Source organism: Podarcis liolepis (assembly GCF_965112155.1).
Source record: "Podarcis liolepis genome assembly, chromosome: 11".
NCBI classification, from domain to species: domain Eukaryota; kingdom Metazoa; phylum Chordata; class Lepidosauria; order Squamata; family Lacertidae; genus Podarcis; species Podarcis liolepis.
Genome location: NC_139565.1, coordinates 36,308,057 through 36,320,347, shown reverse-complemented (window position 1 = coordinate 36,320,347; position 12,291 = coordinate 36,308,057). Strand labels below are relative to the sequence as shown.

Genomic DNA, 12,291 nt, shown 5'->3' with positions numbered 1-12,291 from the left:
TCATTGAAGAACACCTTGGACACAGCAATAGAATGAATGCCAATCAGAGCTGCTGTTATGATTGCAGGAAGCATATGTGGTGCCTTTCTGACCCAGAGCTACCAGCTTCCGGTCCTTGATACAATGTTTGTGAGGAAGAAACATCGAGGGAAAGATTTTGGGCTCCTGATGCTGGAAGATTTTGTGGATTCTTTCACAGAAGATGCTCTTGGCCTGCGGTTCCCACTCACGTCTTTTATGCTTGTTGGTAAGCCCTTCTGTTCGTCTCATTGCATCAAACCATACTGATAGGGATAGTTTTTTTATTTTTTTTAGTTTCTAGGGTTCTGCATAAAGGGCCTTCCAATTATATCCAGACAGAGTCAGAAACCTTCTTGATCTCAGGAACCACAGGGCCAAATTGGGCGACGGTATCTTCAGAGGTTGTCCAAATCAGCACTGTTTGAAATGGTTCTGACCAGCATCTTGATTCAAAATGGTGTCAGAAGGTTTCTGAACATAGGAAGAAGAAGAAGAAGAAGAAGAAGAAGAAGAAGAAGAGTAGTTTGGATTTGATATCCTGCTTTATCACTACCCGAAGGAGTCTCAAAGAGGCTAACATTCTCCTTTCCCTTCCTCCCCCACAACAAACACTCTGTGAGATGAGTGGGGCTGAGAGACTTCAAAGAAGTGTGACTGGCCCAAGGTCACCCAGCAGCTGCATGTGGAGGAGCGGGGAAGCGAACGCGGTTCCCCAGATTACGAGTCTATCGCTCTTAACCACTACACCACACTGGCTCTCTAGGACAAAACCTGCGCCTCCCATCTTGGGAACAGTCATGCCAAATTGGGTGACTATATCGTCAGAGGCATCCCAATTGGCCCAGTTTGGAACTGTGTGTTCCGCCCAAGGGACCTGGACCCCTTAGAGTTGGTGCCTAGTGGTGGGAAGAAAGCAGGAAGTACACAGACAAGGAAGAAGAGAGAAAAGCCCAAGATACAGCAGTTCTCTTAGACAAATGAAATATATTCTGTATCATGACTGGGCAGCCCGTGGCCCTCCAGGTGATGTTGAATTCCCAGCTTCCATCAGCCCAACCAGCATGGCTAGTCCAGCAACAACAGGAAGGCCACAAGTTCTCCATCCTTGTACTGAATGTTCCCTCCCTCCCTTGAACCAGCTACAGCCATCAAACACCCCATTTCCTTCTGCAGTCATCACTGTGAGTTCTACATTTTTAAGTTCCCGTGGCTAGTTTGGGAGATTTGTATGTTTTTGTTTTGCTTGACCTGTGGAAATACTGAATGGGAATGTTGGTTTTGGTCCTCATATAATTTCTCTGCTCATAACTTTCAAACAGTGTAGGAATCAAGTACAGCAGTACCTCGGGTTAAGTACTTAATTCGTTCCGGAGGTCCGTTCTTAACCTGAAACTGTTCTTAACCTGAAGCACCACTTTAGCTAATGGGGCCTCCTGCTGCTGCTGCTGCGCCGCCGGAGCACGATTTCTGTTCTCATCCTGAAGCAAAGTTCTTAACCTGAAGCACTATTTCTGGGTTAGCGGAGTCTGTTACCTGATGCGTATGTAACCTGAAGCATATGTAACCCGAGGTACCACTGTACATCAGAATCGGGGACATGCCTCAAAACGGTATCTGCACACAACTTGGGGAGTTGCTAGGAAGATAGGTTTTTACATAGATGTTTCATACCTCAGTTACCGGATCAGATCTTTTGCATTCCTGTTGGCTTTACTTGAATTAGACGTGGCTGTATCCTTTTGCATACTTCAAAGACCTGACCAGGCAATTAAGATAAGACATGCAGTCTGCCACGAGGAGCTGTTCTGAAAGTTTAGGGTCTGAAATGCCTTGGGTGTGGCAATAGAAGAGAAAAAATTGCAGATATGCTTACTGTTCCCCTGGGTCAGGGTCCCAAAAGTTATTTAAATTGGTGGCATTTCATAGATGCTGAAACTCCAGTTACTTTAGCATTGCTTTTCAGTTACCGTATTGGCCTGAATATAAGCCACACCTTTAAAATGGGAGGGGGGGAAAGAAAAAATGCCCTAATATAAGCCACTCCCTTCGTCGCTGCTCCTGGCTGTATACTGGGGGGTTGGGGGGGGAGCCACACTTCATTGCCTTTCCCCTTCCTTGCTCTCTCCCTTCCCAGCCTTGTGGGGAAAGGTCGGGGGGGGGGGGGCTACGCATGGGACAGACGCCGCTTTGCCGCGCACTGTAAGGTCACGAATATAAGCCGCACTTTAACTTTTCATGTTTGGGATTTGGGGGAAAGTGAAGCTTATATTCAGGCCAATACAGTATACAGTGGTACCTCGGGTTAAGAGCTTAATTCATTCTGGAGGTCCGTTCTTAACCTGAAACTGTTCTTAACCTGAGGTACCACTTTAGCTAATAGGGTCTCACCCTGCTGCCATTCTGCCGCCGCACAATTTCTGTTCTCATCTTGAAGCAAAGTTCTTAACCCGAGGTACTATTTCTGGGTTAGCGGAGTCTATAACCTGAAGCGTCTGTTACAGGTTACAGACGTTAAGAACTTTGCTTCAGGGTGAGAACAGAAATCGCACGGTGGCAGTGGGAGGCCCCATTAGCTAAAGTGTTACCTCAGGTTAAGAACAGTTTCAGGTTAAGAACAGCCCTCCAGAACGAATTAAGTTCTTAACCCGAGGTACCACTGTATTGCTTGGGAATTCTAAAAGGCAAATAAGAATCTGCAGTTTTGAAATTGGTGGTTAAAATCAGTAGTTTTGAAAGGTTCCATCTTCCCCTTTGTTTCAAAACGACATCCAGTTGTATCCAAACATAGATGAAAACCTGCTCCTTGATACCAGGAACTATCATGCAAAATTGGGCTAAAATCAATGTAGTTTTGAAAGGTTCAGTCCACCATCTTGATTCTGCATAGCATCCAGTTTTATCCAATCCTAGTGAGAAACTAACTCCTTGAGACCAGGTACTGTCATGCAAAGTTTAGGTACGATAAGTTAAGAGATATCCAAATGTATAGTGAACAAACAACTTTCCAAAACATTCATTAGTTAAAAGGTTCCTTCTTAGCTGTTCATGAAAGCAAATAACACAGATGTTTTACAGATATAGGCTGCTAAATGCTTATTGGAAAACTAATTGTGCTTATTTACACGAGACAGCTGGTGTGGTGTTGCAAATAGTAAAAAATAATTTTTTAAAAAAAAAATCAAAATATTCTTATGTAGGGCAATTATCCTGTCTGTGACTGAACTGAATCTCTGTAACACTTCCTTGGAGAAGTCTTTAAAATAAGTTTGTCATCATGTTGAGGAGGAAAAGTATTTTGTAAAGAATTATGCAAGTACTGAACCCATTTTGTTAATATTTTTCCCAGCTTGCCAGAAGTACTTTGAACGGTATCCAGGGGATCATGACCTTCTGTGGGAAATTGAAGGCACTGGCAACTTTCACCAGCGGAAAACTGTAGCTAGCATTTTGCAGAGAGAAAGTTTCAAATGCATAGGTATGATGGCATGGTGTAAGCATGGCTGGGGGAAGGGAGGGGATGAGGTGCTGAAAAATACACGGTTGCTGATGTGGACCTTGGAGAGAGGCTGTTTTAAATTGGTGTTTGCATATTCTTTTTCTGAATTTTTCCAAGAACAGAAGGCTCACAGAAAGAAAACAGTGGTTCCCAGGCTGATGACAGTTTTCTGCAGACTGCTGTGAACACCACAAATGAGCAGGCATCTGAGCCCAGGGAAACACAGTTAAGTGTAGGTACACAAGCTGTTTTCTCTGTTTTAGTTTGGAACTTGTGTGTCCCCTTTACAGTGGTGCCCCGCAAGACGAATGCCTCGCAAGACGGAAAACTCGCTAGACGAAAGAGTTTTCCGTTTTGGAGGTGCTTCGCAAAACGAATTTCCTATGGGCTTGCTTCGCAAGACGACAATGTCTTGCGAGTTCCTGCTGGTTTTTTTCCCTTCCCCCCTTTTTCTAAGCCGCTAAGCCGCTTATCAGCTGATCCGATCAGCAGATAAGCCGCTAATAGCGCTAATCCGCTAATCCGTCAATGGGCTTGCTTCGTAAGACGAAAAAACCACTAGACGAAGAGAATCACAGAACGGATTCTTTTTGTCTTGCGAGGCACCACTGTATTTTTAACTTCTGAGCAGTTTTATTGAAGTGGGAAGAAACATCAGGGAAACACTAAAAAGCAAGTTTACTTCAATTTGGGTGCTCTGCCCTTCCTCCCAAATTTACTTCAACTACATTTGGTGAAATTCTTCTTCTATAATTAAAAATTAATGTTTGGAAAGGATATGTGAAGTGCTTCTGTTGTTCTTGGAGGTAACAGGTGCTGCATGTGTAAGCGTGTGACAGGCTTTTTACATTTTTGCCCCCTCATAAAACATCATCGTGCATGTGATGCACATGTTGTTCAGCAACACGTGTATGTTTAAAGCCTTTTACCTAGCCAGACAGTTTAAGGATTACTTTGTTCTGTTTTTAATGGTTCTATGTTTGGTTGTGTATAACAAAACACAGAACCATTAAAAACAGAAAAAGTGGCTAGGTAAAAGACTTTAAACATACACATAGACATACAGTCGTACCTCGGAAGTCAAACAGAATCCGTTTGGAGTCCGTTCAATTTCCAAAATGTTTGGAAACCAAGGTGCGGCTTCCGATTGCCTGCAGGAAGCTCCCGCACCCAATTGGAAGCTGCGGAAGCCGTGCCGGACGTTCAGCTTCCAAAGAACGTTCGCAAACCGGAACACTCACTTCGACGTACGAGTGCCAAGGTGTTCAGCTTCCAAGGTATGACTGTACATACATGGATACATTTGTTGTTGTTGTTGTTTAGTCGTGTCCGACTCTTTGTAACCCCATGGACCAGAGCACGCCAGGCACTCCTGTCTTCCATTGTGTCCCGCAGTTTGGTCAAACTCACGCTGGTAGCTTCGAGAACACTATCCAACCATCTCGTCCTCTGTCATCCCCTTCTCCTTGTGTCCTCCATCTTTCCCAACATCAGGGTCTTTTCCATGGGAGTCTTCTCTTCTCATGAGGTGGCCAAAGTATTGGAGTCTCAGCTTCAGGATCTGTCCTTCCAGTGAGCACTCAGGGCTGATTTCCTTAAGAATGGAGAGGCTTGATTTTCTTGCAGTCCATGGGACTCTCAAGAGTCTCCTCCAGCACCATAATTCAAAAGCATCAATTCTTCGGCGATCAGCCTTCTTTATGGTCCAGCTCTCACTTCCATACATCGCTACTGGGAAAACCATAGCTTTTACTATACGGACCTTTGTTGGCAAGGTGATGTCTCATACATACATACATAACTTGATTTGTATATCGCCTTCTCATAGTTCAAACCACGCTCAAGGCAGCTTAAAACATGGAAAAAATACATAATTTGAAACATAACAAGAGTAGTCATAAGCTAAAACATCAGAAAGTACACAACCAAATTAAACAATTTCCACATACATCATAATAACATCTAAAACAAAGATACAAAAAATAAACATCAATAATAGCAACAACTTCCCCTAAACAATTCCCCAGCCAAAGAGTCTGCAGAGGGCTGTTGCCCCAAGGTCCAATCTAACCCATCCAGATGGCACATACTTAGTCAAAACCACCTAAAGGTGTTGCTAGACAAGCAGCACTTCACAACAAACAAGGGCTTCTGGTCTAAAATAGACCTAGAGTAAGGGAAAAAATGGAGGGATGGGAACGTACAGGAAAGAATGGGATTATATAAATTACACATACTTCAGTTTGATTACGATATAAGGTATAGAGACTAGGGGGGTGAGGGACCTTTGGCTGTTGCCACAGAGCAGCCACCTGGGCAGAGGTGAATTGGGTGAAGACTTTGCCTTAGGTAGGTGATGGAGGGGAAACTTTGACTCCCTTTCATAAGCTTGCCTGTGAAAAGGAAGGAAGCAGCTGGCACAGGGTGGTATATATGAAAAGGGTAAGATAATACCTCTCGTGTAGCCTAAGTATTTCACACAGACAACAAAGGGAATTAAATTAACTTTTGTCAAAATCCAGATGGTGTGTATAATTGAAGAATAATACGAATGCAAGAAAATGTGCCAATAATGTCATAAGTCCAAGGATCTTCTGTAGTGTGTCATTTATTTATTTTTAAGTTTGTTGTTTCTCTCTTCCAGGCTGATGCTCATAAAAACAAAGATGGCTTAGAAGTATATGAAGGCACATCTGAAGGTAAAAGAAGTCTAGCTTGCATGATTTCTGTTAGAACTTTCTTGCAATCCATAATATGCTCCATCACCACCTAAGCTTTGTGTTCTTCACTTTTAACTAATGCCTCTGCATTTCAGTGATGCAATACCAAAGAGAGATTTCTTTAAGAAGTCAAAAACCATGCATGGAAAAAAATGGCATATTTTAACTTACTTTAATGGAGCCCTGGGTGGTGGGGGAGAGAAATTAAGTAGAGCGCTTAGTAACTTGTGTATTCCTAGGTAGTGGGTTTTTTTTAATCATATAAAGCACAAAATGCCAATGAGTTGAGTACAATCCAAATAAGAACCAAGATTCAGAATACTTAATTAAATTGCTCAGTAGGAAATAGAGTAGTTTGTGATCCAGAAAATTAAAAAAATAAACTAATTCCAAAATATTTCTACTTAATCTGGAATATCTGTTATGAGTGCACATCTTGATTGTTTTTCAGGTTCCAAAAAGTTGTTACAAAACTGTTCCAATTATAACACAAATCCTTGGTTTCCTAATACACTCCCAATTGTCTCTGACCCACACTAAATGAATGAGTTTAGCCAGGTAGAAAATTTGCCAAATAGGCTCCAATCAGCCCTCTGTTTTAGACCATTTACTTGATTCCACTTGCTGCACCTTGAACTCACTGCTGTCAAAACAGTACGTAAAAGTGCAGGTTTATTTCAAAGATAAAATGACCTGGGAATAACTCCCATAGAACTCAATGGAGTTTGCTTCTGAGTGCATGGTACATGCATAGGAATGCAGTGTGGAACTTGCACAGTCACGGAAAAAGAAAGTTCACCCTCTTTGAATTTTGTGGTTTACATATGAAGACATAATAACAATCTTCTGTTCCTTAGCAGGTCTTAAAACTGGGTAAATACAACCTCAGGTAAACAACAGCACATAACATATTACACCGTCTCATAATTTATTTAACAGAAATAAAGCCAAAATGGAGAAACTATAAGTACACCCTTAGTGCTTCCATAGGAATTAAGGGGCTAAGTAGCAGATAGGTGCTGCTGATCAAATGCCCTTGCTTAATTGATCATCAGCAAGTCTGCCCTTATACACAGAGTAAAGGTATTCTTAATTTGAAGAATGCTCAGATGATAGTGTTACCTGTCTATTGCATTTGCTTTGGAGAATGGGCAGTTCTTTATGGTGCTTCCCTCTGAACCTTCAAAGGCATATGTAAAATCTTTGTTCCTGTGGATGTCACTGAAGGAGGAGCCACTGCCTGCACCAAAAAGTAAAAAGCATAAGAAAATATGCTTCAAATTCCTAGGAACCAGCACTTGATTTTTTAGATGGCTACACAAAACTGTAAAATACTTGATCTCTAGCGCCAGCAGCACAAGGTTAGCGCAGGCTGGGTTTCTAGGAATGTTCAGGCTTTGTGACATTATTTACCTGTATTCAGATCTGAGTGTGTGGGGTTTTTCTTCCCCTCAGAACTTAATGCTGCTCAGCTTTCTACACGATCACGAGGCAATAATCTCAAACGTCCAAAGTTGGGGAAAAGGTTCCAAGAGCCTGAAATGGTTGAAGATGAAGATATAAGTGTTTTTCAAACACCAGAAAGCAGGTATACTTATGTGTGTGTATGTGTTGTATAAGAAATGTAAGGTCTCTGTTGTATTGAATTGTACAAAGGAATAGATAATATACTTGGGTAGTTGTAGATGGATTGAAATCTTGGTATGTGATTGTTGTTGTTGTTATTATTATTACTACTACTACTACTACTACTACTACTACTACTACACATACTATTTATTCAGCTGATTATTTCAACAATTTAAAATACAGTATTAAAAACAGTTTAAAATGAAGGAAAATTGTTGAAAGGAGAGGCTTGTTAATGTTTATTTTTTATTCCTCATCATCAGCCTATCAGAACTAAAAGAGACTCTGCATGCCAGATAAAGTTTTTAACCCTGATTTTTCACCCATCTAGGATTCTGACAATGTAATCCTATACATGACTGCTTGAAATTAAGTCTCGTTGCAGTCAATAGGAATGGAGCCTTTACCCAATTTAGTGTGTATAGGGTTGTAGCCTCACTGAGCAAGGTCTGCTTGCTGGAGGGAGTTAGGATTGTGTTGAGGTGTTTTCCAGTGGAGAAGAGCAGTAGAAAAGAGCTCATTTAGCAAGGTGGGAAACTCCACTGTGGAAGCCGTGATTTCACCTGCAGAAAGCTCCACATGCTTGGCCTACCACCATTGGTGTTATGCCCCAAAAACAGGTGTTTCGGGGGCAGTATAGGAGAGAGGCAGCCTTGGATCTACTGAATCCATTCTCCTTTCATTCTCTGAAGAAGCCACGGGATCAGGCTCCTTCATCCATGGCTGGCGTTGACATCAATAATTTCTGCTCATAGGAACAAATGCAGTAAATTGATTTCTATAAAGCCTCATTTGAAATGAAATACTTCCTTGATTTTTAAAAATGTTTCATTCGATGAAGTTACTGGTTGGGTTTGTATGTCACACTGTTTTATTATCCGCTGCCTAATTTCATCTGCGTCCCTCACACTAAAAGTGTGCATTTCAATATTACATATACCTTGAGTATTTCACATTCAATGTTCTTGTTGCTGCACAGACCAGAACCTGATGCACGTGTATCTGAAAGTTCGGAAGAGGTGATGGAGATGGAAGAAAATGTGGTTGAAAGTGAGCAGGAGGTGTTAGTTGAAAACCAGAAACAGCCAGCCCAAGAAGCGCCACAGATGTGTCCTGCATCTGAGAAGCAAGAGGATAAAGAGGTGTGATTTGAATATATTAAGAACAATTTGTCTGTTTGAGGCACTAACAACCCTTTTTCTGCCAAGTATGACAGAGGAGGAAGCCATGGGCTTCTGCCTGCTATTGCCTTCTCTGCTTGGACAGAAGACTTTGTATGCACTGAGATAAGCATCTAGAAAAATCTAGGGTACATATGACCCCCTCATGGTGTCAAGTTTATATATTAATCTAAACTCTGGAAAGGATGTGCAAGGTAGCTTTACTTGGAAGGGACGCGGGTGGCGTTGTGGGTTAAACCACAGAGACTAGGACTTGCCGATCAGAAGGTCGGCGGTTCGAATCCCCACGACGGGGGGAGCTCCCGTTGCTCGGTCCCTGCTCCTGCCAACCTAGCAGTTCGAAAGCACGTCAAAGTGCAAGTAGATAAATAGGTACCGCTCCGGCAGGAAGGTAAACGGTGTTTCCGTGTGCTGCTCTGGTTCGCCAGAAGCGGCTTAGTCATGCTGGCCACATGACCCGGAAGCTGTACGCCGGCTCCCTTGGCCAATAAAGCGAGATGAGTGCCGCAACCCCAGAGTCGGCTACGACTGGACCTAATGGTCAAGGGTGCCTTTACCTTTACCTAGCTTTACTTGTAACAAGTGGAAAAGGAGTTGACTGAATAATGTGTGCATCCAACCAGGAAGCAATATTTTTTTCTTTTGTTGTTTTCTATGCTTTTTATAATTTGAGACTCTTGTCACTGATGTATTGAATTCTGTTGTTAACGTTACATGATAAAAGTGGCTTTGCACCATTTTAATGTGTATATGCCATTTTATAGGAAATGGAAGTGGAGCCACTCAATGGAGAGCTCGTGGAAGATGCTATCAAGGTCTCAATAGTGGCTGAAGGACAAACAGGAAGTGAAGCGGTGGATGGAGAGTCAAAGCTGCAGTTGGAAAATCCAGAGGAAACAACCCTAACCTTACTTGTCCCATTAATCCTTGATTCATCAGTAAAATCCACTGAAGACAGTGATGACAACGTTTCTGATAAGGTGAGGGGAAATATATAAGCGATGCTTAAGAGTTTCTTCTCTGCCATGTTGGTACAATCATTGGCAATATTATAAAAAAGTTAATAATAATTAAATCCAGCCCATTGGAATGTAGCATGCCGTACAAGGGAAGCTTTTAATGTTTAACAGACTACTGTATTTTAATACTTTGTTGGAAGGTGCCCAGAGTGGCTGGGGAAACCCAGCCAGATGGGCGGGGTATAAATAATAAATTATTATTATTATTATTACCAAGTTAAGAATCTCATCTGTGGCCCTCAGAATATTGTCAAAAAGTTTCCTCGACTTTGACTTAAAATGGCCAACAAGAGTTTGTTTTTCTCCATTAGGTTGACAGTGTGGCGGATGCAGAACTTCCACCCGAAGAGGAACAACAAGCAACGCAAAGGAAAAGGACCCTTGTTCCAAATGCAGATCCCGTCGCTGCAGCCGAGAAGGAAGAACCCTCCAACAACGGCCTTTCGAACTCTGTAGCAACCACTGAGGCTCTGGAAGATGCCATTTCTGAGAATGTGTCTCCTAACACAACTTCCTCCGTGGAGGAACAGAGTGAAGAAGGAGGCTCTGACACTCCAGAGGCCCCCGTTGTTCTAGGCCAGGGCGCTTTAATGATGGTTGAACTGGAGGATATCTCGTACTCGCATCACCCAGAAGGGCAAAAGAACCAACTGGATGAACAGTCTGAAGAGTCAGCTGAGCCCGCCTCTGAGAAAGCCGCAGACAGCAGTTCAGAGGATGTGGAAATCGAAGTGCCCGTAGTGGATAGGCGGACCTTAAGAAGGAAGGCCAAAGGATACAAAGGACCACCCAAGAAAAAAGGAAAGCTCATTTGAAAAGGGAAGAGGAGCATTGTTTCCACCCAGCTGGATCACTTTCCGTATTTTTCTTAAAAAAACAAAACAAAAACAAAATATGAAACTACATGGAACACCAGAACACACGTGTATTCAAACACTGAAATCACTCTGCATTTCCCAGTTCAGTTATTCGTTTTGTGTGTTTAACCACTATATGAGGAGAAGAAATTTGGAGGTAAACGGTTAGTCTTTTAAAAAACCAGTAGGATCTATTTTAGCCCAGTTTGTTTAGCCACAAAAAAAGCTTTCCATCAGGCCACAGTAGAGTTGTGGAGAGGCCAAACAAATTACACGACAAATTGTAAATTACCAAGCCTTCTGATGTGGCTTTTGATTCGTAAGCCATTATTTACAACAGCCGTTCCCCTAGAAGTAAGTAAGTGCCACCTATTTGTCCTGTATGTTCTTATTATGTGTACTTCTCTGGTTCTAGCTTAGAGAACATGCTGTGAATCTGCCCCTTATGGTGTGGAAGTAGACACACCCTGGTAACTTCAGAGTTAACTTTCATAGGCTTATTGGGAACAGAAGCTATGACTAGTTATTTCTCAAGCCTGGAGCATTATTTTGTAGCGAATTAAAATCCTGTTTTAACACAATGCAAAATATCTGACATTATTTCTGCTTAGTTGTGAGCATTGTTCCCTGTTGCATCTTTGGCTCTTCACGGATGCTATATCCACTTTCATTAAGTCAAGTGTCAGCCACTCCCAACTATGGATCAGCTAATCCTGAATTCTGTTTTATATTGGGAGTCTTCTTGTTATTTCACGTTGTGAATAAAGCAGATTGTTTTAACTAATGAAGCTTCTAAAATAACAGATGGAAACTGAAGAGTAATTAAGAGTTAACGGTAAGATAAGAACCTCAGATTTGTACGGTTACACCTTTTTATAAGTAGCGGCAATTGGTAAGGTTCGTAAAAGTTACGTTTTAAATTTGAAGCAATTTCTTTTTTAGTGTTTATTAATATAAAGGTTCACTTGAATAGCGTGGAAAGATTTTGATTTAAATGTGCTGAGGATTGGTCTGTTTTGGCTTTCTGATTGTACAGAATTTCTGGCTATTTTCTAATAGCTCAGTTGACTGGTAGGGCTTTTTTATTTTTAAACTTTTTTTTTCCTGTCTTGACAAAAGTGCTGGGTTTTTTGTTTTGTTTTTAAAGCATGTCGTGAGAAGGTTTGGGACATGCATAGAACTGCCAAGTTGAGTGGGTTTTTCAGGGTGTTCTTTTTTCTACCAATGTACATTCTGTATTGTGGATTAGGAGTGTATGTGCAGAAATATTAGTTGTTTATAAACAATATATTCAAGTGAACCTTCAGCATTTTTAATGTTTGATTAAATACTTTCTTACAAAGCACATTAAAAACCGTTTAAGGCTTG

General features: G+C 41.7%; 1 protein-coding gene across 4 annotated transcripts in view; it reads left to right on the top strand.

Annotated features, from left to right (window-relative positions):
- FAM169A (family with sequence similarity 169 member A) overlaps nucleotides 1–12,291 on the top strand; it is a 39,359-nt gene extending 27,068 nt beyond the window's left edge. For all 4 annotated transcript variants that reach the window (XM_083465313.1, XM_083465310.1, XM_083465312.1 and 1 more), the window contains exons 7-14: nucleotides 68–247; nucleotides 3,368–3,496; nucleotides 3,640–3,749; nucleotides 6,162–6,216; nucleotides 7,693–7,825; nucleotides 8,846–9,008; nucleotides 9,812–10,027; nucleotides 10,378–12,291. In XM_083465313.1, the coding sequence (XP_083321439.1) occupies nucleotides 68–247; nucleotides 3,368–3,496; nucleotides 3,640–3,749; nucleotides 6,162–6,216; nucleotides 7,693–7,825; nucleotides 8,846–9,008; nucleotides 9,812–10,027; nucleotides 10,378–10,881 (1,490 nt within the window). In that variant the 3' untranslated portion in view covers nucleotides 10,882–12,291. The remainder of the gene's footprint in view (nucleotides 1–67; nucleotides 248–3,367; nucleotides 3,497–3,639; nucleotides 3,750–6,161; nucleotides 6,217–7,692; nucleotides 7,826–8,845; nucleotides 9,009–9,811; nucleotides 10,028–10,377) is intronic.